The sequence below is a fragment of the Python bivittatus genome, unplaced genomic scaffold, assembly GCF_059951505.1.
Source record: "Python bivittatus isolate LINGU-HERP-01145 unplaced genomic scaffold, Pbiv_v1 ctg000080_np1212, whole genome shotgun sequence".
NCBI lineage: Eukaryota > Metazoa > Chordata > Lepidosauria > Squamata > Pythonidae > Python > Python bivittatus.
In genome coordinates this window covers 53,055,121-53,082,295 of record NW_028277035.1, presented here as the reverse complement: position 1 = coordinate 53,082,295, position 27,175 = coordinate 53,055,121, and the positions used below count along the sequence as shown (strand labels likewise).

General features: G+C 39.1%; 1 protein-coding gene and 1 non-coding gene across 3 annotated transcripts in view; both read right to left on the bottom strand.

Moving 5' to 3' along the window:
• IARS1 (isoleucyl-tRNA synthetase 1) overlaps positions 1-22,454 on the bottom strand; it is a 90,918-nt gene extending 68,464 nt beyond the window's left edge. Inside the window, exons 1-6 of one of the 2 annotated variants that reach the window (XM_088134103.1) lie at positions 22,097-22,454; positions 19,127-19,252; positions 18,690-18,846; positions 15,546-15,665; positions 14,850-14,932; positions 6,123-6,240 (exon numbers count right to left, since the gene is read on the bottom strand). In XM_088134103.1, coding sequence (XP_087990229.1) covers positions 6,123-6,240; positions 14,850-14,932; positions 15,546-15,665; positions 18,690-18,846; positions 19,127-19,245 — 597 coding nt within the window. In that variant the 5' untranslated portion in view covers positions 19,246-19,252; positions 22,097-22,454. The remainder of the gene's footprint in view (positions 1-6,122; positions 6,241-14,849; positions 14,933-15,545; positions 15,666-18,689; positions 18,847-19,126; positions 19,253-22,096) is intronic. The other variant, XM_088134104.1, reaches the window with a different exon arrangement.
• On the bottom strand, positions 20,613-20,745 carry LOC112543006 (small nucleolar RNA SNORA84). Its single transcript, XR_003086477.1, has one exon. It is a non-coding gene; the product is annotated as a small nucleolar RNA SNORA84 (small nucleolar RNA).
• Positions 22,455-27,175: the final 4,721 nt, after the last annotated feature.

Below are 27,175 nucleotides of genomic sequence, written 5' to 3'. Positions count from 1 at the left end.
CATCTAAAAAATGAATATAGATAGATGCCATACACCAAGATCTAATCATACCCAAAACTCTTGCTTTGAAGGTCTACTCCTTTTTCTAATACATTTCTGTCATGCATTTTCTCTTTATTTTTAAAAATTCCCAACTTTAGCTGTAAATCCACCAGCTTTTCTATCCCATAAATCATATTATAGATCAACAAAAGAATTAAGTAACTCTCCTTTCCCATTTCTTGCCACACGTTAGCAATTAGTCAGAATAGTATGTCTTCCAGAGATTTGCAGTCTCGTGTGGTAGGACTTCCTTACAGATTTTGGTAATTAGTTGTATCATATGTTAGTTCTTTATTTCTATATTTGAATTTTTTTCCTTTCTTACACTGTAAACCAACTCAAGTGTTTTGAAGTAGGTGGCATATAAATGTATAAATAAGTGAATAAGTTCATTACAAAAACAACATTCTCCTTTTGCAAACTGCATGTGTTTTCTGTTCTTGACTCAACGTGGCACTTAGAAATCAAGTATGTTTCTCCTAAAAATATGATTTAATGTCTATTTACTCACAAGAATTAAAAATTCTTCAAATTAAAATCTCTGTACCAGTGCCAACAGGTAAATTTGTGGCAGAGAAAATAATTTGGCCAAAGAATTGTATCTGTCCAGCACCCCATCAGATCTTAATTGGGGCCAAAATATAAACACTAGAGCTCTGCAAAGGCAAGACATGTTTCACTGCATGCAGGATGCAAATCTATCATTTATCTGTGACTCCTTTAAGTGGCTGAGACTTTTCTCAGGCTTGTAAACTGCAGTTACTATGCTATCCCAGGAGAAGATGCATTTGGTTGCAACAGTGAAATGTTGTACTAAGCCATGGCTTGTTTTAAACACTTACTGAACAAGCCATAATCACTGTATTCACACATCACACTAAGGGAAGGGCAAGCAAGTTACATTATGACTTCAACTTCTGCAGTTGCAATGGTTTCTGAAAAAGAGGTGTTGCTTGCATGACGAGCGGTATCTGCTGAAATTCCTCATTCTACACATTAAAAAATGAAGAAGTCCTTTTCTCCTTTGAATTTTGTCAGGTTAACTTGAGTAATTCTATTTGAGACTGAAGCTATTTATGGCAGAGTTGAGGACTTCCTCCAGAGTGTAGGCATTCTATGAGCTCAGGCCAAAACCAACAACCAAGACACCAACACACTTTTCTGGTTGTTACATAATGATTTCCAATTGCATTGACTTCCCAGCAATGCTGTATGCTGCCAGCCGCCTTGATTGATTTAAGGAGCAACGACAATAGCTGGGCATCTTTGCTGAACATTTTTGGACATACCTTACTGCAAAATGAATGCTACCTTTGTAGCATATCTATAAGTTACGGTATTTTTTTCTTTGCATGTCTCCTTCTAAAATAAGCCAGTTTCAAGAACACACACTTTGTGTCAAAACAAGACAATGATTATTTGTGCACATTGTATTCAGACAAAACCATTTTCAGAGAATACTGGGAAGGCATTGAATATCTCATTTTGGGAAGGTCAAAGACATCACAAGCTTGTTGAATAACTCATTTTGCTATATCATAGAGCAGTCAGGGTGAGCCTTTTCTTCCCTTTTTCTTTTCTTTCCGTCCAGGACTTGCTGAATTTGCCGGACTCTGCCTGTTTTCCAGTTATTACAAGAAAAGCCTTCTACACCTGGAGGTGGGTGCATCAAAAGATGTTGCATGTTTCGGTGTGTTGGAAGAGAAGGAGAGCATCAACCTTTGTGGGCAAACGTTGCTGGTGAGAGCTGAGTGAAGTAAAAGATCCCCAGGACAAATCCAGCTTGCTAAGTGATGGGACCAGAGCCAGCATGCAGCGTAGACACATAGGAAAAAAGAGCTGGGTCAAAACTGCAAGTAACCCCCAAATGAGCAGAGAAGCAGAGCCTGGCACCCATAGTCTCTGGAGTGATATACAGTGATACCTCGGGATACGAACGCCTCTGCTTGCGAATTTTTCGGGTTACGACCAGCTCTGGCCCCAAAATTTTACCTCGGTTTGCGAACTCCGCCTCGGGGTACGAGCCATTTTCCGCCCGTGCCACGTGGTCCGCGGCCATTTTCTGCCCGTGCCACGTGGTCCGCGGCCATTTTTCCGCCCGTGCCACGTGGTCCGCGGCTGTTTTTCCGGCCCTGCCGCGTGGTCCGCGGCCGTTTTCGCGCCGCGCCGGGCTGTTTTCGCGCCGCGCCGGGCCGTTTTCGCACCGCGCCGCGCTGCACCCGGCCATTTTCGCGCCGCACCACGCCGCGCCCGGCCGCTTTCCGTGTGGTCCGTGGACGCCAGAACGGATTAACGGTAATTACATTGAACCTTATGGGAAATTGCCTCGGGTTGCGACCAAATTCGGGCGGAGGGCGGAACGGATTAACCGGATTTACACTGAACCCTATGGGGAAATTTGCCTCGGGGTGCGACCAAATTCAGAGGGCAGAACGGATTAACCGGATTTACATTGAACCCTATGGGGAAATTTCCTTCGGGTTACGACCAACTCGGGATACGCCCAGAGTCACGGAACGGATTAAGTTCGTATCCCGAGGTACCACTGTATTTTTCCATTTTTTAAAAAATATCACTCATACAGACATATTTTGGGGGTTGCCATTTGTTGCTTTTAATGGTATATGCCACCTTGAGTCACATGTCAAGTGGGCAGCTGTATACACTGAATTAATACATTATAAAATTAAAATTATTTAGAAATGTATAGAAGCATATAAAGAAAGATAACCTATAAGAATAAACCCAAAGAAAATCCACAGAACAAGATGCATATAGATACACAGATAATATTTAGAAAATACAGCAGGTAGATATCCTGAGTTTTGTTTGGAAGGCCCTTTTATTAAATCCTCCCCTTCAAGATAAGGGAGCCAAAAACTTTGCTTGTTTATGGTCTGTACCATTTCCCCAGAGGAACTTCTCACACATTTATAAATTAAGCTTTTGCTTTTTAAAGCAAATAAAAGATTCCATTTTTCTCCCAAAATTAACTGAAAAAATATGTTTAAGATATTCAGTCCAAGCACTTGAAACATACCAGATCAGTTCACAGGAAATCTGATATGATTAAACAAACTTTGGCCAGTATACAGGTAGTCCTCACTTACCAACCACTTGTTCAGTGATCATTCGAAGTCACAACAGCACTGAACAAGTGGTACATACAACTGCTCCTTGAAGTTCCACCAGCTACAGCACCCTGCTGTCATGTAATCACAATCTGGGTGCTTGGCAACCAGCTTGCCTTTATATGGTTGCAGCATCCTGCAGTCACACGATCACCATTTACAACCTTCCCCCCCAAGCTTCCCATAAGCAAAGTCAAGGAGAAGCAAGCAGGGAAGGTCGCAAGACATTCTGGTAAGTCCCCCTAGCCACCCTACGCTCGCACTGCACCATCCACCCCAAGGCCTCATTGCACTTGCACCCTACTGTGCCATCCACCCTGCAGCCTTCTTGTACTCACACCGCACCATCCACCTCACAGTCTTCCTGAGCCCTGCTAAGCCACCCATCCTGCAGCCTCCCAGTAATTATGCTCTGCCAGGCCTCTGAAGCCTTCCCCCAGCCTCCTCTACCCCCGTGGCCCCCCCCCGCTCCTTACCTGGGACTCCCACCGCTTCCTGCTTAATGACCCTTGTGTCTTGGGGTTACGATGGCAACCCAGACTGCTGGGATTGCCCTCACTAAACGATGCAGTCATGTGACATCACACTTTACAACTGCATCACTTAGCAATGGCAATCCTGGTCCCAATTGTCATCATAACCTGAGGACTACCTGTAATGCAACAGGGAGACCTTTTTTCTACACCAAGTCCACAATGTATATTGATCTCCATATAGAAGAGAAATGCAATGTTATTTTCAGATATATTTTGTTCAGTTAACCATATCCTTTGAACTCAGGACTTCTAACTACTACTACTTACTACAACTAACTAACTACAACTTTAAGAAAATCTCCTTTGAAGGAGCAGTTGACAAACAGTTTATTATTTTTTAAAAAGTTCAAAATTAAAAAAGGAATGAAAAATTGCAAATATACTCTCAGAAGGTCCTAGTAACCTTTAGCCATTAAAAGCTGACATGACTGAGGTTTTAAGAGCATTTTTGTAACCTGTTTAGTCTTGGAACTCCACAAGCATATCTGGAAAAGGAATTTAAATATTAAAGAGCAGCCAGTGAAAATGAACTGTAAGGCCTTATTACACAAGTTGTTACCAAAACAGATTTCAGTCAATATCAAAACCCTGGATGAAGCATATTATAAATTATGGACCTTCAATTTATTTTTTTTTATATATATATATATATATATTAAAAAAAAAAAAAATCCAAGGATCATTTGCCATATACAGGTAGTCCCTGGTTAACTACAGCAATTGGGACTAGAATTTCCGTTGCTAAGCGACATGTTTGCAAAGCATGAGGTCATGTGGTTGTGTCACTTAGCAACAGCAGTTCCAGCACTTCCCAGTTGCTGTTGTAAAGCTAACCACCACAGTTGTTAAATGAGGACATCATGTGGTCATTTGTGACCTCCTGCCAGCTTCCCCATTGACTTTGCTTGGAGGAAGCCAGCAAAGAAGGTCGCAAATGGTGATCATGCAACCACGGGGACACTATGACAGCCGGAACCTCAAGGACTGGTCATTAGTATCACTCAGCGCCATTGTAAATTCAAATGGTCACTGAAAGAGTGGTCACTAAGCAGGGACCATCTGTATGGAATTTAAATGCATGTTATGAGTATTTGTAGATGACTTCCATCTGAAGAAAGGTAGCTATATACAACTACCATGAGAGGACAGTTCAAATTCACAAAATGGCTGTCATGACAGGCGTAGCCTCTCACAAAACAATAAAAGTTGCAAAGCTTGTTTCCCCAGCACCTGTTCTAGCTTCTCAGTATGTTCCCTCTGCTCAACTTATATTTATCTTTCTTTCTTCATAGATGGGCATACTTCTGAACAAATCAGTTGGCCACATCATTCTAATAACGTTCTCTAATAATGCCTCTGGGGCATGTATGGAACCCTGAGGCATCATTTTAAATAAAGATGAAGCTAGACATTGGCACTTTGGTTTGAATATGTCAGATTCCCATTTAATTTTTTTAATTTAATTTTTTTTTAAGAAAAAGTCAAGAGAGGCATCATGGGAGTTGTCCACAGGGACACTGATTCTCACACAGAAGACTGCTATCCATACTTTTAACTTCTTATTTAATTGATGGTTCTAAGGTTGATTCACAATAAAAATCTAATACAAGATATAACATAATGAAAAAAAGAAATAAAAGCAATTGATTGAGAAGCCAGAATTCAGAATATGGGAAAATGTAAAGGCCTTGCATCAAATGAGACACTTAGGAGAAAAATTTACTGCACCACTAGAGAAAGGAATAGTGTGGAATATTTTTCATATGCTATATACTAAACTGGAAACAGGCTGTTATGTTTTTAAAAAAGCAATAGCTTTGAAACAGTCATCAAGCCCAGCCCCATACAAATCATATTACACATTAGGCCCACAATTCCTAAGCTTTTCCTTTATGTGGATAGTTATATTTTCATCAACAACTTTTGAGAATTCCTACATAAAATAGGTGGTACCAAACACAATCCTCTGAGCAACATGGCACACATGACTTTCCCAATGGTATCTATGGGACCCCACAACTGAATAAAAATTATAGTTTTTTAAATTGCTGAAATCTTATTAGATTAAAAATATCACAAGATTTTAACTTCCTGCCTGATGAAATGTGGTTATTTAAACATTTTTTATTTAATTTTATTTATTTTTCTCATCCCAGAGACCACTTACAGTATCTTCATGGACTTACAGTAACCTTATAGTACAGGTTAGGAGTGCTATGGCCCAAACAAAATCCTAGATCCCTAACAATTTGATGCAGAATCTTAAACATCTGAAATACAGATATCTGTTCTCCCTTGGGCTCAAACCTATATGTTTGATGTCAGCTTCTAGAATACAAGGCTATTGAATGTTTTCAAACTTATATGTGACTTTGCTACTACACAGTTCCATTCAAGATATAAGGCACTGTACCTTATAATTCTGGTGAGACTCAAAGTTGGAAAGGGGTGTATTACATGCAGTTGAGAAAGGCATGACTTTAACTCCTCGGTATACCAATCCTTTGTCATATAGCTGTTTGAAAACCCACCTACGAAAACAACACAATTGAAGTATTCAAAAACAGAATGAGACTTGTCAGCTTAAAAGAAATAATAGAGAACATGTAGAAAGCAAACTTATAATCTCTTCCAAGCAGGTTTCCTCCTCAACAGATTTAATATGATGATTTTCTTAAAAACTGCATCTTTCAATTTAATATCATATCTTGAAAAATGTATCTTCCGGACCCCCAGAAAGAACAATCATGATATTGGCTGTATAACAGAAGAGCCAGTGTGGTGTAGTGGTGAAGGCACTGGACTAGGAACAGGGAAACAACTGGTTCAGGTCCATCCTCTGCCATGGAAGCTCCCTGGACTACTTTGGAGCAGGCACCCTCTCTCAGCCCAAACTATCTCACAAGGTTGTTATGGGGAAAAACCAAGAGGAAGGAGTGCTATGTATGCCACCTGGAACTTCTGGAGAAAAAATAGGATATAACAAGTTGGATATCTTAATTTTCAAATATCATCTTATACTGTATGAAAGCACGAGTACTATGAACAAGATATCACAGGAACATTTCTCATCTTATAATGACATGACTGCTGCTCTAGTCAGGAAGGGGGGTTGTTTTTATGTTGGTTCTGTTATCCTACAAAAAAAGGCCACTGTTGTTCTCAAACATAAAAGCTTTTCCTCATTCATCCTGGCTAATTCTGTAACTTTGGATGGGAGTGCTATCACGTCCCTGACTATCCAATTTTCCTCATACCTCGCCATGAGTCCTACCACATCCCTTTGCAGAGCTGCTGCTTTGCTATCCATTTCTCAATTTTCATCTCATCCTTACACTTTGTTTTCTGTTACCTTTCCTTCTTTTGGCTTGTTCTTCCTAAGTAGAAAAGCATATTCCCACCTGCCCTCTGCAGCCATCCTAGAATGAATTAATGGTAAAGATAGCCTGGCCAAGTTTTAAGGCAGCAGAGCACACAGTTAATGGGCCTCCAGTTTGAAACTATCTGAGGTAAGCTGGAAACATGGCTTTTATTGCTGGCACACATAAAAATGAACCCAACAATAACAAAAGAAGCCACATAAACCACTTTTAATGAACATAAGATTAAATATTCTTTGCATTTATTATTCAGATTTTATTTAATAGACAGGGCTGATAATTATTATGACTGCCAACCACAGAAAGGTAATTCAACTGTTTCCTCTCCTGGTACAATCCCAAAGAAAACAGAGATCCTCCAAATTGAAATTGTGGCTTCATGGGAATTTTTTTTTCCTTAGGACCATAGCAGGGGAAATTAAATTCCCTTTCCATGCCTGTTGTAATCCTGATAATGATCAGCCTCCTACTGCTTAATGCTATTTGCATTTAAAATGCTGCCCCCTAAATGCACAGTTAGTTGTTTCATCTTTTGTTAATCACATTCTGCAGCAGTAAATTACATTTCCAAAGCAATACAATCAGCATATTCCAATATACATTTATGAAATATGAAGGTGATTTTATATCCCTTTTCCAAAGAATAAATGGCTACTAGAGAGGGAAAAAAGGCAAAATATAATGGGACACTTGCAGACTGAACGCTTAGCAATGTACTAAGCTAAATTTAAATCAACTATTCCCTCTTGTGGAATTTTCTCCAAGTACAAGAAAATGAAGTTCCACCCCAACTTTCTGCAACTATTTTAACATTTTAACTCACTTGTAATATTCACTTGTAATAGCATTAGAATAATGTCAGATTTGCAAAAACAAGCAGACTATTGCCTAACATTTCAAGAGTCCTTTTTCTAAGCAAGAAGCAGAGACAGAGAAAGAGATATGAGAGCCAGTTTGGTATACTGGTTAAGGCATCAGGCTAGAAACCCGGAGACTGTCAGTTCTAGTCCCGCCTTAGGCACAAAGCCAGCTGGGTGACCTTGGGCCAGTCACTCTCTCTCAGCCTAGGAAAAAGAAGGCAAAGGCAAACCACTTCCGAAATCTTGCCAAGAAAACTGCAGGGACGTCAAGGAGTTGCGAGGAGTCAACACTGATTTGAAGGCACGCACGCACACATACCCACACACACAGTAGATATATAGGTATTTGTGCCTTTGAGTCAATGTTTACTCCAGGTGACTGTCTAGACTAGTGCCTACAGCTTTCTTGGCAACAATTTTGGAAGCAGTTTGCCATTGCCTTATTTATTTATTTATTTATTTATTTATTATTTCAATTTACAGGTAGTCCTCAGCTAGAGCAATTGGGACTGGAATTTTTGTCACTAAGCGATGCAGTCATAAAGCATGTCATGTGACCATGTCACTTAGCAACAGCAGTTCCAGCACTTCCTGTTGCCATCATTAAGTGAACCATTGCAGGTCATTAAGCAAGGACATCCCATGGTCACCATCTGCAATCTCCTGACAGCTTTCCCACTGACTTTGCCTATAGGAAACCAGCAAAGAAGATCACAAATGGCAACCACATGACCATGGGACACTGCAACGTCATAATCATGAGCTGGGGACTGAGTGCCCAGAACACGATCACATGACCGCAGGGATGCTGCAACAGCCAGAACTTCAAAGACTGGTCCTAAGTATCACTTGTTCAGTGCTGTCACAAGTTCAGTCACTGAATTAGTGGTTGTTAAGTGAGGACCACCTGTATATGGCTGTTGATTTCAAGTTCATGATTTCCTAGGGCTTAGAGAGAATGACTGGCCCAAGGTCCCCCAGCTGGCTTCATGTCTAAGGCAGGACTAGAACTCCCAGTTTCCTGGTTTCTAATCTAATGCCTTAACCACTACACCAAACTGGCTATCTTAAGCAGGCAATATACATAACTAAATAAATAGATCTCAATATGTATATTACATATAGTATGATTGCATTTTCATGCCAAACTGTTAATTGTAAACCAGTGCTACTTGGGAAATCTCCAGCTTGATATTTTACTGCTTTTTCCTTGCTAAATAACAGCAACTACAATGTACAGCGTAACAATCAAACAGAAAAAGCATGTAAGAAAACTACTCAAATCAAGGAAAACTTTGTGCAAAGAGGGCTCAATATAAAGAAGATAAAAATTTACTGGAAAAAGATATAACAGAAGGTATCAAAGAACTGCACAAAAACAATTCCAAAATTGATGATCACATTTGATCATGGAACTGGAGCCAGATATTCTGGAAAGAGAAGTTGATGGACCCTAGGAAATATTTCTAATAACAAAGCTGCAGGAGTTGATGAAATATCAGTAGAACTGTTTTAAGTTAAGGTGCTACTTATGATTTCTAAGCAAGTATGGAAAAGATAGCAGTGGCCAAGGTTTCCAATAAAAAAGGAAAGTAATAAGGAATGCTCAAAGTACTGCAAAATTGCACTTATTTTACAAGCTAGTAAGGTAATGCTCAAGATTTTGCAATCCAGACCTCAACAATACAATAAATAAGAACTATCAGATGTACCCCCCTTCATGGATCACTGCCTTGTCGTGGCGAAGGGGCTTGCGTAACTCAGTGAAGCCATGAGCTATACCGTGCAGGGCCACCCAAGACGGACAGGTCATGACAGAGAGTTCTGACAAAATGTGGTCCACTGGAGAAGGAAATGGCAACCCACTCCAGTATCCTTGCCAAGAAAACCCCATGGACAATGTTAAAAGGCTAAAAGATATGACGCCGGAAGATGAGCCCCTCAGGTCGGAAGGTGTCCAATATGCTACTGGGGAAGAGCGGAGGGCAATTCCAAATAGCTCCAGAAAGAGTGAAGCGGCTGGGCCAAAGCCGAAAGGACGTTCAGCTGTGGATGTATCTGGAAGCGAAAAGAAGGTCCGATGCTGTAAAGAACAATATTATATAGGTACCTGGAATGTAAGATCTATGAACCAAGGCAAGCTGGATGTGGTCAAACATGAGATGACAAGATTGAACGTCGACATCTTGGGAATCAGCGAACTGAAATGGACGGGAATGGGTGAATTTAATTCGGGTGACCATTATATCTACTACTGTGGGCAAGAAACCCTTAGAAGAAATGGAATTGCACTCATAGTGAATAAGAGAGTGGGAAAGGCAGTAATGGGGTACAACCTCAAAAACGACAGAATGATCTCAGTGCGTATCCAAGGCAAACCATTCAATATCACAGTCATCCAAGTCTATGCCCCAACCACTGATGCTGAAGAAGCTGAAGTTGACCACTTCTATGAAGACTTACAACACCTTCTAGAACTGGCACCAAAAAGATGTCCTTTTCATCATAGGGGATTGGAATGCTAAAGTAGGAAGTCAAGGAGTAATCGGAATAACAGGCAAATTTGGCCTTGGAGTACAAAATGAAGCAGGGCAAAGGCTAATAGAGTTCTGTCAAGAGAACAAGCTAGTCATAGCAAACACTCTTTTCCAACAACACAAGAGACGACTCTACACATGGACATCACCAGATGGTCAATACCGAAACCAGATTGATTATATACTTTGCAGCCAAAGATGGAGAAGCTCTATACAGACAGCAAAAACAAGACCAGGAGCTGACTGTGGCTCAGATCATGAGCTTCTTACTGCAAAATTTAGGCTTAAATTGAAGAATGTAGGGAAAACCACTAGACCACTCAGGTATGACTTAGATCATATTCCTTGTGAGTACACAGTGAAGGTGATGAATAGATTTAGAGGATTAGATTTGGTAGACAGAGTGCCTGAAGAACTATGGACGGAGGTCCGTAACATTGTACGGGAGGCAGCAACTAAAACCATCCCAAAGAAAAAGAAATGCAAGAAAGCAAAATGGCTGTCTGATGAGGCTTTACAAATAGCTGTGGAAAGAAGGAATGCAAAAAGCAAGGGTGAAAGGGAAAGATATAAGCAACTGAATGCAGATTTCCAGAGAATAGCCAGGAGAGATAAGAAGGCCTTCTTAAATGAACAATGCAAAGAAATTGAGGAAAACAATAGAATGGGGAAGACTAGAGATCTCTACAAGAAAATTGGAGATATGAAAGGAATGTTTAGTGCAAAGATGGGCATGATAAAGGACAAAAAGGCAGGGACCTAACAGAAGCAGAAGAGATTAAGAAGAGGTGGCAAGAATACACAGAAGAACTATGCAAGAAAGATCTTAATGTCCCTGATGTCCACGCTGGTGTGATCAATGACCTTGAGCCAGACATCCTAGAGAGTGAAGTCAAGTGGGCCTTAGGAAGCATTGCTAACAACAAAGCTAGTGGAGATGACAGTATTCCAGCTGAGTTATTTAAAATACTAAAAGATGATGGTGTTAAAGTGCTGCACTCAATATGCCAGCAAGTTTGGAAAACGCAACAGTGGCCACGGGATTGGAAAAGGTCAGTTTACGTTCCAATTCCAAAGAAGGGCAACACCAAAGAATGCTCAAACTATCACACAATTGCACTCATTTCACATGTTAGCAAGGTTATGCTCAAAATCCTACAAGCTAGGCTTCAGCAATACATGAACCGAGAACTACCGGATGTACAAGCTGGGTTTCGAAGAGGCAGAGGAACTAGAGATCAAATCGCCAACATTCGCTGGATCATGGAGAAAGCACGAGAGTTCCAGAAAAATATCTACTTCTGCTTCATTGACTATGCAAAAGCCTTTGATTGTGTGGATCACAACAAACTATGGCAAATTCTTAAAGAGATGGGAATACCAGACCACCTTACCTGTCTCCTGAGAAATCTGTATGCGGGCCAAGAAGCAACAGTTAGAACCGGTCATGGAACAACCAATTGGTTCAAAATAGGGAAAGGTGTACGACAAGGCTGTATACTGTCACCCTGCTTATTTAACCTATATGCAGAGTACATCATGAGAAATGCCAGGCTGGAAGAATCACAAGCCGGAATTAAGATTGCAGGGAGAATCATCAACAACCTCAGATATGCGGACGATACCACCCTAATGGCAGAAAGTGAAGAAGAACTAAAGGGCCTCTTGATGAGTGTGAAGGAGGAGAGTGCGAAAGCTGGCTTGAAACTCAACATTAAAAAAACTAAGATCATGGCATCTGGACCCATCAATTCCTGGCAAATAGAAGGGGTAGAAATGGAAGCAGTAACAGACTTCATTTATTTGGGCTCCAAGATCACCGCAGATGGAGACTGCAGCCATGAAATTAAAAGACGCTTGCTCCTTGGGAGGAAAGCTATGGCAAGCCTAGATAGCATATTAAAAAGCAGAGACGTCACCTTGCCGACAAAGATCCGCATAGTCAAAGCTATGGTTTTTCCAGTAGTAATGTATGGCTGTGAGAGCTGGACCATAAAAAAGGCTGAGCGCCGAAGAATTGATGCCTTTGAACTGTGGTGCTGGAGAAGACTCTTGAGAGTCCCCTGGACTGCTAGGAGGTCAAACCAGTCAATCTTAAAGGAAATCAACCCTGATTGCTCATTGGAAGGATCGATAATGAAGCTCAAGCTCAGATATTTTGGCCACCTAATGCGAAGAGAGATCTCTTTGGAGAAGACCCTGATGCTGGGAAAGATTGAAGGCAAAAGGAGAAGAGGACGGCAGAGGATGAGATGGTTAGATAGCATCACTGAAGCAATGAGCATGAAACTGAGCAAACTCAGGGAGGCAGTGAAGGACAGGAAGGCCTGGCGCAATATGGTTCATGGGGTCACGAAGAGTCGGACACGACTTAACGACTAAACAACAACAACAATCAGATGTACCATCTGAATTCAGAAGAGCCAGAAGCACCAGAGATCACAATGCTAACATCCAATGCTGGCTAGATACTATCAGTGATGACACAACTATAAACCTGCAAGAACTCAAAGAAGCAGCTACTGACAGACAATCCTGGCAAAAGAGTCAGAAGTAACTAAACAAAAACAACCACGTTATACATCAGCTTTTCCATGTTCCTCCAGTTTAAAAGTAGTTTCATCAGCTGATAGCAGCAGATATTTAAGCACAAGCACAGTGCTCCTGTCTGTGTAGTTATCTTAGCAACAATCTGGAATTTCTGCCACTACCTTCTTCCAGGAAGCTGAGTTTGACCTCTCAGTCATAGGAGAGGCACACAAGTTTAACTACAGAAGGTTAATGATGAATTAATTTAATTCAGAGTCTGACAAACCATCAAGCTAATATTCAAATTCATCAGACATTTTTCTACTCAATTTTCACACTGTTGCATTATCCTCTAATGACAAGAGTTGCTTACTACATCATCTGGGTTTTTACATAGTTTTTACACAGTCCTCTTATTATGTCAAAATTCAACCAGCATTCTGTTTAAGTACTTCACAAATTTAAATATCAAATGACACTATTTCATTCAGTTGGTGCGAGAAAGCATGCAGTATCTTTTTCAAATGGTTAACAAAAGCACACAACACTTCTACTACTACTAATCCTTTCCAAAATTTGGGGCACATTTCAAGATTTCAATATATTTCCTATCATTCAACCGTTAAATGTTAGCCTTACACTGAATACTTTTATTTGCATTTCCTTTTATGACATGCTCAAATCATCTTACAACCAATTCTAAAAAGAAATCCATCACAAGATCAAACACAAAAAATCTGGGAGACCCACTACTTTCAAATCCACTGCAGTCATTCCGGGATTGGTCACTAGGCTATTTTTTGGAGGCTGGCCAAGAATTGCTTTGGAATAAGCCCTCTCTTTCCATCACAGCTATTCCTTACAAGAACTATATAATTAAAATCAAAAAAGGATGCCTACATTTTCTACCTTCCCATCCTTTTTTCTTCTGTGTCATGCTATTTTACAGAAATACTCTGAGAAGCTTTCTGGCTAAAGGACATGAAACAAACATTCCAACACAGCTGCCACTTAAAGGTTGCTCATTCAGCCATCCTATACCTTTATTTCCCATTTCTGGTTGGTTGTACAATGTGAAAAAGCCAAGTAGTACCAAAAGCTCCCAGCATTAGCATCAGTACTTGGAAGATCTGTATAAAACTTAACCTACCATAAAGTATATATGTTCAAAGATTACTAAAATAATATGGGAAATAACTTTCTCACTGGGTCATTGAAGTCAATAGACAGAGACAGAGAGAGAGAGAGAATTGTATTAACATAAGATGCAATAATAAGAATGGTGGCAGGTGGCTCATAATGACCATTCTGTCCCCAGGCATCTCAGTCTTAAAAAGTAGGGATGTATAAAACATTTCATTAGTAAAAAGGCACTGCATATATCCAATTTTCTCCCAATGGCAAAAGACAAGGCTGCTGATTATGCCATTCTAATTGATATCCATAATTTTTATTTATTATCACAGCAGTTATACCAATTTCTTTACCTGTGTATTATGTAATTGCTTTTTAGACTTAAAAAATAGGAAGAATAGTCTATTGGTCTTTGTGCACAAGAAATACATAAGAACAGTCCTGCTGGATGAGACAAAAGACCTCCCATTTCCCACTATGCCACTTCTGAGAAATATGTAAACAAGGTTTAGGGAAAACAACCTCTCCTCCTATTATTGCCCAATTATCTGGATTCACAGGACTGTTGCTGCTAATCCTACTCCCCTTAAAGGAGAAGCCATCAAGCAACAGGTCCCAGAACATGGCTGATGGAGGAATTTGGCTTTAAGAGACACATAAACACCACAATAAACAGTTCAATATATCAAAGGATACTCACCAGACAGACTCCATGAATTCTGGATAAAGAGTTTTATAATCATTGTCAAAATCAATCCACCGTCCCAGTCTTGTAACACTGACCTGAAGAGACATTAAATGTAACACAAATCATAGCTCAACGGACATAGCATGATTAATTACTTTTTTTGTTTCTGTTAAAGAGAAAATGCGGGAACCAATTTTCTTTGGTGGCAAAATAAAAATATTTTCAGGAACCAACTTTGTTTTGAAATGTACAAAAATAAATTCCACAAGATATGCAGAGTTTGCAGAACCATGTTACACTGCAGCATAATTCTTGAGAGAGGAGCAGAAAGGTGCCCAGTGCTCCTATCCCACTGAAACTATTACAAATGGTATTCTGATGCCATAATAATTAATACACAACAATCACAACTCATTGAAAATGAACGTGGATTTTTAACAACTGGCTAATTCTATGCATCCAGGGGGGTTTGGTTTATGTGAGTGTATGTGTGTGTGTGCAAATATTTTACAATTCAGCAACTTATGGTTAGCCACTTTTGAAAGCAAGTAGCACTACAAAAGCAATTGGTCTCCTATTTAACATTAATAACCCAACAATCTTCAACCATGCCTAAAATAACTTTTTTGAATCAGCTAATAAGCACCTAAAAATGTGATAAAGAACAAAATAAGCCTGTATCACAAAACCACAATATATTTTACTTACTTTCCATTCTTGGGAATATCTCATAACAATTCCTCGACAGTTGCTATTATATTCTGCAATCCCCATTTTTGCAACATCTTCTGGTCCTCTGATGCCTAGTGCTTTGTCAATTTCATACTCCTAAGGAAACCAAAAACATGACTTCTTGAATGAAAGACAAGATATAAATCTGATAGACAGACAGACAGAGAGCATAACTCAGTAAGTATAAACAGAAAGTTTTTACTACATTTTGCAAAAACAAACCATAAACACACAGGCCACATGGTACACAGCTTTTATAAAAGACTAACCAACAATGTCCTGAAATGGGTGTTTATATATTAACAGTTTCCAGATTATTAAATATGATCCTTCAAAAATATTTTGTACTTCATTTATTAACAAAGATTTTTATATTGCTTCAATCTGATTAATTCTAAAGTTGCATATGGTCAACAATATACTGTAATATATTGCAGTATATAATGCTAAAACAATATACTGTAACACTAAAAAAATCAACCTAGTACCATAGATGTAATGGTACATCAACCCACAATACAACATTCAACATGCAGTATCTTATTCACATAGCAGTCATTCCACTGAATCTTCAGAGGCCTTCCAGAATGAGAGAAGGTCTTCCTACAAAGGGAGCCTGCTTCTGGGTACCCTCTCATCAGATGTCCCAAAAAGAGGTAACCAGAAGCCATTCTCTGTATGTATCAGGTGGCAAATTCTATCTGGAATAGGCAGACTTGAAGATATTCAGGTCCCAAGCCATACAGTGTTTTATTCATAACAACCCTAACTGGAGTATGTAGGCTAAGAAGCAAACTATTAACCAATGCAATTCCTGTAAAAGAGATGCAATATGGCAATAACAGATCTGACTCAGTATCAGATGGGCAGCCCCATTCTGCATCAGCTGAAGTTTCTGAGTGGTCTTCAAAGGCAGTCTCATGTAAACTGAATTACAGTAATCCAATCAAGAGAAGACAAGGAAATGAGTGCCTCCTGTTCCAGGAACACCCTGGCTCTTAAGTTAAGACGGGGGAGCTAGAAGACAGGTAGTCCCCAGTTAAGGACCACTCGTTCAGCGACTGTTTGAAGTTACAACAGCGCTGAATAAGTGGTACTTATGACCGATCCCTGAAGTTCTGGTCAACCCCCACAGTATACCCCAAATATAGTCAGAAAGTTGGTAAAGTCTCAAGAGCAGATAGTAAGGGGTGGGCATAGTAGGGAGGAGAGCAAAGGAAAGTAATACTAAGGTAATAAAAGCTCAGTTACAAAGCATTGGATGTCACTGATCCTTCAGAAGTTATTTTTTATTTGAGGGCTTCCGGGGAAGAATGGCAAACTGAAGTCAGCTCTGCAAAAACATTTGCAGCCAAGAATAGGGAGCCAATGAGCATATCAGTCCCTCTGACCCTCTCTGGACAAAGAGAGGACACAAGATCACCCAAGCTATGCTCCATACAATTGTTTCTCATGAGAGACTGCAAAGCAGCACTTTCTGGAGGGTGGGAGAACCAGGAGCCAAGGGAATTGCTCCAGCTGCAAACAAAGCCTTTTCAAAGTACACTAAGTTCGCACTTCCCTTGCTAACCACTTTCAGAAATTGCCTATTAACTGCTTTAAAGAAGTTAGAAACCTTCAAAATGACTGGAAGCAAGCTGGAAACACCAAGTGAGTGCCTTCAATCCTTAATATAAGAAAATGAAGATGTATCTTTATAATCTTTAAGAATTTAAAATAAACAGCAAAAAGCAAGACAAGATTTGGGCTATAGAAACTTTTAAACAGATTAAAGGCTCAGAAAATGTTGGAATACTGGATTTTGAATATTAAGACTTTGAAATTAATTTTAAAGAATAAATTTATTTTTGTGGAAAAGAAAAACTGTTTTTGACATTGGAGACATAGCAAGACAAGTAACTTATAATGGCGTTCAGAGATATTTTTGAGGAACTGCATCAGGAACTTGAATCAATGTCAGCTATGTTGTATCTTCTTGGGAACAGTCTGTTCCCAGAAGTGGATGTTATAGAAAAATATATGCAACGAACTACCACGAGATCAACACGAATAAGAATTTGTCACCAGACATAAAAAAAAAAAAAATGGATGAAGCTTTAAAAATTAAGAAGGAAGTAAAAATGACAATCCAAGAGAGCAATTGGAACAATTTCCTGTTGTCATGTTAAACGTTAGTCTTTTGATTACGTTTGGATACCGGGAGCACTTTATGCCTTCTAATGTGGACTTGCTTACAGCTAAGAGTTGAGATGTGGAATGTTGAGCTTTATATATGTTAATCAATGTTACTATTTTAGGGCTCTGTTTGGACTTTTTACTGACACCTGGATTGGAGAAGACGTTACTTATTGGATTTGCTTATAGTCAAGAGATGAGTTATGGGATGAAGACTTTTATATCTATTAGATAAGAGGTGAAGAGATTGTGAAATTGTTTATCCTTGTAATGAGATTGGAAAGTTGCTTTCTTAGGGTTTTTTTTTCTTTTTCTTTTTTTGCACCTTTTTCTTTTCTTTAGTTTGCATTATCTTTTACTATTGAAATTAAAACTTTTAATAATAATATAAAAATAAGTTATTTTTTTGAGACATAAATTGAAGCACTAATTGTAAACAAATTCAAAGAAGTCCTTTAAAAGATTTATTTTTTCCAACCTATCAAATAATAAACTGAATAAGGAACTCAGACTCTGATCGAACTGGATCCAGTTTGCAGGATTGCCATTGCTATTTTTACAGAAATTGAACTGGCATCAAAACAATTAAAAATTGTCCTTTTTGTGATTAAAACAATTCAAATCAGTGATCTCCATCGGTGTATTTGCAAAGCTGGAATCAGTAGACAGCTAATCACCAAAACAATAATATATAGACACAAAGGAAGATATTAAGGAAGGAAGGAAGACATCAGGTGTGGGGTTGGCTAGCCCCTTAGAGCCCTAGCGTTTGCTGCTCTGAACCATCAGCCTCCTGGACTTTTTCTTCTTTAGTAATTGTTTTATAAAGCTTTTAGGTTTTATGTAATTGTATTTTTATTTATTGTTTTAATGAGTTGTAAGCTACCCAGAGTCCTCCATTAGGGGGAGATAAATTTAATAAATTAATTAATTAATTAAACATACCACAGGCAAACCATGGCAATCCCAACCAAATCTTCTGTCGACATGAAACCCACTCTGATGAGCAAATCTAGTTACTATGTCTTTAATGGTTCCTGCAAGTATGTGACCATAATGCGGAAGCCCTGTGGCAAATGGAGGTCCATCGTAGAAGGTAAACCTATGACACAGAAAAGAAATGCATAGCACATATTTAGAAGCACACATCTTTCTTGCATATGAAAAATATAGAAATATTTTAACATATTGCACTTCAGCCTTCTGATTGTTATTTCAAAGAAGCATTTAGATTTTTAATTTGAGAGCCAAAAAATTATATTTGAGCTGTTGTATCACACAAACTCAGATGTCAACCTTCAAAAGAAAAGACTTATGAGTAAAGATATCGGCTGTTATCTACTTATAGGAATTATGGAAATCTTAGAGATGTACTATCTTACCTAGGTCTATTTTTGGACTGTTTGAGACATTCTTGGAAACAATTAAGTGTGTTCCAAAGCTGCAGTATCTTCTCTTCTTCTTCTGGAAAGTTAATGTTCTCTGCGACTTGCTGAATCATCGTCTTCCTATACAAAACAAAGCAATACTCAAAAAGTTAAGATGTCTCAGATTGCTGCATGTCAGCAAGTAATTTGGCAATAATTCAGAAGTGTATTTCAAATTACTGTACCACAGCTGTAGTATCCCAAGAGTACTAAAGTACACCTCTATGTCTAGTCAGAAATAAGTCCTACCATATCTAGAATTAATTACTGACTATTCCGTCTATTATCCTTCTCCTTAGTGTTTAGGACTGCAATTCCCAAAGTGGGGAAAATGAGCTAACATACAGCTAGCAGTTAATAGCTTTCTGATTAAATATTATAAGCAAAAAAGCTTGGGTACTTGAGACAACAACGCTAGATATCTGTTACAAAGACTCTGCTGGCAATCTATCTGCATGTAATACAAAGCCAGAATTGTAAATGTGCACCATTCCATTCAGAATCTGGACTTAATATGAATGAACAAGTATACTGGCACATGCTACATAATCACTCCAACTTGGCTTGTCTAATCAGAATGAACAAGTATACCGGCACATGCTTCATAAACACTCCAACTTGGCTTGTCTAGTCAGTAGGAACGCAAGTCACAATCAGCCCACCTAATGATTCTATACAGTTCTGGAGCTCCATGCTGATGTGATTTGCCACCGTTTAGCACCAACACGTTCAAATAACAGCATATATGGCCAAATAAAACTGCCATAGCTTCCCCCACATGAGTACTCAGACTGTTCTCCAGCTATTTGGCACCACAGCTTGTGCTAAAAATTAGCTAGGCCCATCCACTTTTACATCGTGGCCCCTTACAGTAAAAACAAGTCCAGGTGCCAGCTATACATTTCAGCACTAAATAAAATCAGGAAATCTTAAGCACTTATTTTTTAAATATTTCATGCAAACTAAGATTCCAGACCTGTCGCTTTCAAACATGCCTGAAATTGGAAGCAAAGGCCAAAGGCTGACTTCATATTCCATCTCCTTACAAAACAAATAAGCCAGGGATTCAGGTTTAATGCTAAACATACCACAAACCAGCAATGAAAATTTCCTGTTTTATTTATCTATCACCATCGGAAGGAGAAAGACCAAGCAGATGCAACCATTTGGCATACCAAAGCACACCTGCACATTTGCAATGGCTTTAGCACTGCACACCAAAGCAAACATGATGCAGCCATTCTTCCCACAGTAGCCCTTCATTATAGGTTTTAGATATACTGGTTTGATCTCAAATATCCCCATGTTGCTTATTGATAGGATTTTTTTTTCCTTTCCTGAAAAAAGAAAGGGAAAAACCAAACACACACAGGCACAACTCTAAATGATTCTTCAAGCACTGTTCTTGCCACAGTAAAGAATTGCACCTGTAACAGTAATGCAATGTAACAATGACCGGGCTATGGAGGCTGCTAAAATATCAGGCTCCATGCATATGCCAGAGTATTATTTTTGGCCCATTTCTATCAACTGAAACACTGTATTGAGACAACAGCTTTCAGGAACCACAGGGCACATAGTTTAACTAACACACACACACACACACAGAATCAGTTCAATGTAGAGGTAAATATAAATATAAATTTGATAAATACATTTTTGTAAGACCTTAGTAGTAACTCACAACCAAAAAGAAGATTCTTGATATTTGGAAAGGGAGAAAGAATTACATGACAGAAATCATGGCAACTGGATGATTACTTTAGTATTCAATTTATCTCTTAATTTGTTAGGGTGGAGCTTTTTTGATCTTTTGCTAACTACCCATTGATGTAGTGAGGAGGTAGCTATCCATTTTCCTGAAAAAGGAAGAATATGCAGATATTCTGCAGATGTAATATTTTATATACTGCCATTCTCTTTCCCAGACTCTGGGAACTCCTCCAACATACAAACTGTACATAACACTACACACATATACAGCTTTCACAACTGTAAGAACTAGTTTGTTCAGTAAGAAAACACATATGATGGGGCAATAAAAACCAAAGGAAAAACACATTATGGTACCTCAATTGCTATTTTGATCAATCTGTAATTACCAAAGTTAAGGGTTTGATTAAGATATCTAATCTAGAAGTCAACTTGTATTTTATTCTTAACTGCCTTGTGCACTGCTTAATATTCATTGAAAGCAGTGATCTTTCTCCCCAATCCTGTTCCACATGAATCCCCCATAAACTCTGGGGACAAAGATCTTTGGGTGCAAAAGACCAACTACTTTCAAGCCCTTTGGCATGCACAATTTGATTTTCATAGTAGCAAAAATTTGGTTTTCATAGTAGCATATTTCCACAGATTCTTCTTGCTCCAAAGCTTGCTGTAAGAAAATAATCATCTCTCCTCCAGGTTTTCTATACACACCAGAAGATTCAGGTTAGGGGACCAACCAGCAGTGACTGCAAATAGTGTCTGTCTACTAAACAAGACAAAATGTATGGATCACTGCACGTCAGCTTAATACTAGTAACCTAGAACTCACACTCTGTGTGTGTGTGTCAGCGTGTGTGTATCTATTAACACTTGCAGTGCTTTTGCCCAATCTGATGTATCAAAATTTAATTCCCATAATTTCCAATCAGCATTACTACAGAGTTAGGAGTTGATCCAAGTTTGGATTCCCAATAATGAATGAAATGTCAACCTTTCTTCAACTGTATGAAAGAGCACTAGAATTCCTCTAGAAACTCGGACAGCGCCCATAGTACAATCCCCACCAGCACAGCTTTCACCCTACACTGCGACAAGAGCCGTCTGACTCACTTAACAGACGATACAAATAATGAAAAAGACAACCTCCGTCCGTCCCTCCCTCCCCCTCTCCAGTTCCCCAAATGCTCCTCCAGTAGACACCACTCTCCTCACCTGCCCGTAGGCCCAGCAGCTGCAGCAACCGACCGGCTAGAAATGATGCAACGTAAGAGCAAGAGAAAGTATGACAGGAAGTCGAAAAAGAAATCCACACCTATTCACCCGCAGCCGCTCCAATCTCTCTGATCATAGGCTGCAAATAAGACGGCCCCGGATTGGGCAGGGGAGTGCCCCAGCAACTGAAACTCTTAGCCAAGGGGATGGAAATCAACGCCGGCGGTGGTGCGCATGGCTGAAGTCGTCGGCCGCTCCGTCCATTTTACTCGCCGAGGAAAACCAGTTTACATTGAAGAAGACGCAGCAGAGATGCGTCTGCTGGACGGCGCTTTAAAGCGGCGAGGAATGCGGCAAATGAAACCGATGTGGAACACGGAAACGTTCCCAGCGTTCTTTGCTGGGAGGGGAGGGGCCGGCTTCGATGACGTCATTTCACAATCCTGATCGCTAGAGATGCATGGATAAGTCTTAAATGCTGAGATTTATCCTAACTGTCCCCAAGAGGAAAAAAAAAACATACTTGTACCCCGCCGGAGAACGATGAATATAACATAAACATTTTTCATATTGGTATTCAGAGAAGGTAACGCTATTCCAAGTTGCACAATAAAACATAATCCGGTAAAGAAAATAACACTATTTTGCCATATGGAAGTGATCATTATAGGCTGTATTTCCCATATGGAAGTGCCATATGGGAAGTGATCATTATAGCAGTATTTCCCTTCGCAACAAATTTTCAAAATATTTACCTATTCAAAAAACATTTGTGTTTCAAACACAATCAGATGAACAGAGTTTTTATCTTTCCTTCAACGTGACTACCTGGGTAAAGAAACTCATTGCATCACACACTGATCTAAGGTTCTTAACTATAGTTTTTTCAATTAACCCAGTTTTAGGCTCACATTACCTTGAATCATAAGCTAGTGAAACAAGCTGTGCTTGCACAGTACACGGACAAAAATGTGGTTCGACTACTTTGTGATTCAGTGTCTCCTTTACATAGTGCCAGTATTTACTTCTAGCTATAAAGGCTCTTTTTTTTTTTTAAGTACTGTACCGAGGTTTAGCAAAAACGAAAATTCTCTTGGCTGGAATATAACGCTAATTGGATAGGGAATGCAAACAATATTGTAGAGAATTTAACTGTCAGCATGAAGTAGGAACCTCGTCAATTTAAAAAAATGAATCTAGCCTCTTATTTTTATAATTTATCTGCCACTCTTTAAGCCAAGTTTTTGCTGGATACATTTGCTACTTTTCCTGATTTCTTCTAAACTAATTTATCCCAAACCAGAGAAATACTTGATAATCTTATTTTACTTACTTGCTGAAGCAAGCAGAGTAATTTATATTGGCACTTGGCTTTGGTCCAAAATAAACTTCAGAGTTTATCTCTCTCTCCTTGCCCTACGTCTGTGCTGATTGTTGTTGCAAACATTCCTATACTCTTATCAAGGACAGGTAACCTATTAAAAGGTTTAAAAGTAAGCTGTGCATTACAGGATATGTGTCTATTACACTGTCACCTTAGAGCTTTTTCCATGTGTGCTTGCACACATATGGGACTACCAATCGAGGGTATATTCTGAAGAGCTGCCATTTGCCACTGTCACTCATACTTACAGTATTAACATTTGACTGTATTACCTGCTTGCCATAAACTTATTTATCTTAGTACTTCCTGATCTCCATTTGCCCTAAGGAAGTAATCTAATCATTAGAGGCTGTATTCCATTTGCAATATTTTCAAAACATTTAGCTGTTCAAACAACATGTTTTTGTTTCAAACACAATCGTCACAATTCAAACATGATAGGGTAAAAAAGAGCACAACTTTTGTCTTTCCTTCAAAAAATGGGAAAAGGGTGTTTAATATAGATGGGCAGTGATTAGCATTTTAATGGTGATTTGGAGCATATTTGGGCAAACATAGACCTACCAGCAGATGTTTGTTAAATATGGCTTTTCCCAGGCTGCTGCAGGAAAAGATATAACCTGTTTTAAGGTGCTATGTGAGTATATCCAAGTGCTCCATATTCCCTTTCTTCCTTCAAATTCAGATTGCTACCCAGCTGTAATGCTTTAGCTGTGTCACCAAGTCTAATCCCTTAACTACTATACCCCACAGGCCAATGGTGCAAGTGCTGTGCCATGCTAAACTTTAATTTTTTGATGCAATTTTTGCCTGTTTTAATCTGTGGTAGAACTGATTCAATAAAAAAAAAAAGGAAGACACTTCTTGCCTTGCAAATGACTTAAAAATAAATATTAGGTGTCTAAGATCTCAGAAGAATAATCTCAAGAGAAACTTGGCAATATACTTAAAAATGCCAGGTATGTAAATGTATTGTTCAAGCAGTGATGTCATAAATACAAGGGGAGTCACTGAATATAAAACACAATTTTTTAATCATTGTTAGCAACCTCGTGCAAGCAGCAAAGTTTGAGTCATGAGTGGTGCAACCCTGAAACAATTGTGCTCGCAGTTCATTCAGTCCACACACTTGAGGCACAGCACAGATAACATACAGACTAAAACAGCATGAAGTCATCTGTATTTCTTGGTAGTGCCTGTTTTTAGTTTAATTCTACAGGTTTGAAGACATCTCTTGGTAGAAGGAGATGGGGGTGGAAAGACATCTACTTCATTCTCCACTTTCTGATTGATAAATAAAGGAAATTATCATTTTGCACACAATGTAAGAGCACAGTTGGAAACAGGAAGTCTTTGGAAATATTGAAAGCTGCTTCATTACAGAAAAGGCCTTCCAAATGTTAATTTCCAGTCTTTCTGATAAAAGTGCAGTGGTGCACTCTGCTTTGGGGGAGGGGTGGATTTATACAAGTGGGTGGAGGGAGTAAAGATGGAATCAATGCCATTTTTATTAAATAACAAGCACATTGTTTTTCTTCTTAAATAACATCCACATGAGTAATTTAGCTAAGAAAACAAACAGATGAATCATCAAACAAATCAACCCAGAGTTCTCACTTGAGGCACAAATGACCAGGCTCAAATTATCATACTTCAGATGCCTTATGTGAACCCTAATTTTCTGGACAAGATGCTAATACTGGGAAAGGTGGAAGGAAAGAGAAGAAGAGGATAACCAGCAAGGTAGATGGATGTGACTACAGTAGTGATGGATACACCATTGGAAGACATGAAGGATCAGGTTGAGGACAGATCATTCTGGAGAAAATCTATCTTTGTGATTGCTAAGGGTCAACCTGACTTGATGGCACAATTGGTACATTAAATGTCTCCATGGGTACCTATAATATATATAATAATTATCAAGACACCACTGAAAAAATCTGTACAAAACCATTTGAAATGAAAATAAACTTACATTCCTCGGAGTCTTCCATTTATGTAATTCAGACCTAAGATGGACAATCTGAGTGAAATTCACTTTGAAATATCTTGCTTTGAATTCATAGAAAAATATTTTCTTCAGTGAGATAATTTGCAACTTCCTTGCCATTCAGTGCACCTGAATAGCAAAGAATTTGGTATGTACTACTGACAACTGAAGTACAAACAATTAAAACATTTATAACACACTCCCCACCAGGATTTTCAACTTTCACCAGAAGTTGCCTTTGCAAACATTAGTGACACTTCGAACCTTGATTTGGGGGATTTTTGTTGTTGTTGTTAAATATAGTCAATAATTCTGGAAGTTGAAGTCCACACATCTTAAAACTGACAAGGTTGAAAAACACTGCCCTAGTAACGGTAGATTCAACTGCATAAACTCCAAATGTATATTCCAATAAGCACCTGAATCTGGATCTTAGATTCACCACTTTAGGATAGGATACCATTCAATACACCTTAACAAAAACAGTGCACAGGTAGTCCTTGGGTTACGACCATTCATTCAGTGACTGTTCAAAGCTATAATGGCACTGAATGAGGGGACTTACAATGGATCCTCAGAGTTCCAGCTGTCACAGCATCCCCACTGTCATGAGCCACGATTCAGAATCTGATTCTGACTCTGATGAAGTTTCTTCAGCCTCAGGAATGTCAGCCTTAGGAATCATCAAGCCATGATTCATTTGAGGCTGATCAACCACAGGTATCTCCTGATCAGCTGGATGATGAGGCACAACCTCCAAGCCCCAGGTCTTGATGCATGCAGTGGTGAGCAGAGCAACACTACTCAACGAGGCTCCTTGCTAGGCAAAGGGTGAAGCCTGAGCAATTGCAGCCAGCTGTCTGCAGATAGATTTATGTAGCCGATTTACCCTCACCCTTTGCTGGAATCAACCATTCAGAATTCTAGCTCATCACTCTTGTTCTTGAATCCCTGACTCTTGGGCTGTCTGACTACCTGATTCAGGTCTCTGTGACTCCTGGAACATATTTAGACCATTCTCTTGCTACTTGGATTTGAAATGGAATTATTCAGGCAAACACTCTTTGCAAAGTCCTTGACTTACGATCTTATCTGCTTAACTGTAGTAAAATCTCAGCTCCTTAGCAACTGTGTCTGCATGTGTGTGTGTGCGCCTGCAACCTGAAATGTGATCATGATTTCAAAAATTGCAATCATGTGAGGTCCTCCCTTAACAACTTGCCTGGTCCTCATTTAATGATGGCAACGGCCTGCTGGAATTGCTGTTGCTAAGTGATGCAGTCATGTGACATCACAGTTTATGACCACGTTGCTTAGTGATATAGTTCCTGGTCCCAACTGCTGTTGTAACCGGAGGATTACCTGTAGTAGCATTTTAGAGCATGAATGAAACATAGAAACACTTTAATGCAACATTGTTAACAAGCCAAAACATGGGAAAAGGTGTTGGTGTTAATAGAAAGTTCATTAATTTAGCATTTTCAAAGTTTCATAAATTATTTTGTCATCTTCCAATAAAATTGATTAAACCTGAAGGCATTCTGAAGTATAACAGTGATTAAAATATGTCTGTTTTAAATAGAAAAGAGAAACCAGCAGAGGGCAATATTTTCAGGGAAAAGTCATTCAACTCGAACTTAATCTCTCTTCTTTAGCCTTCTCTGTATTTGCTATCTATTTGCTTTTTAGTAAGAGAAGAAAG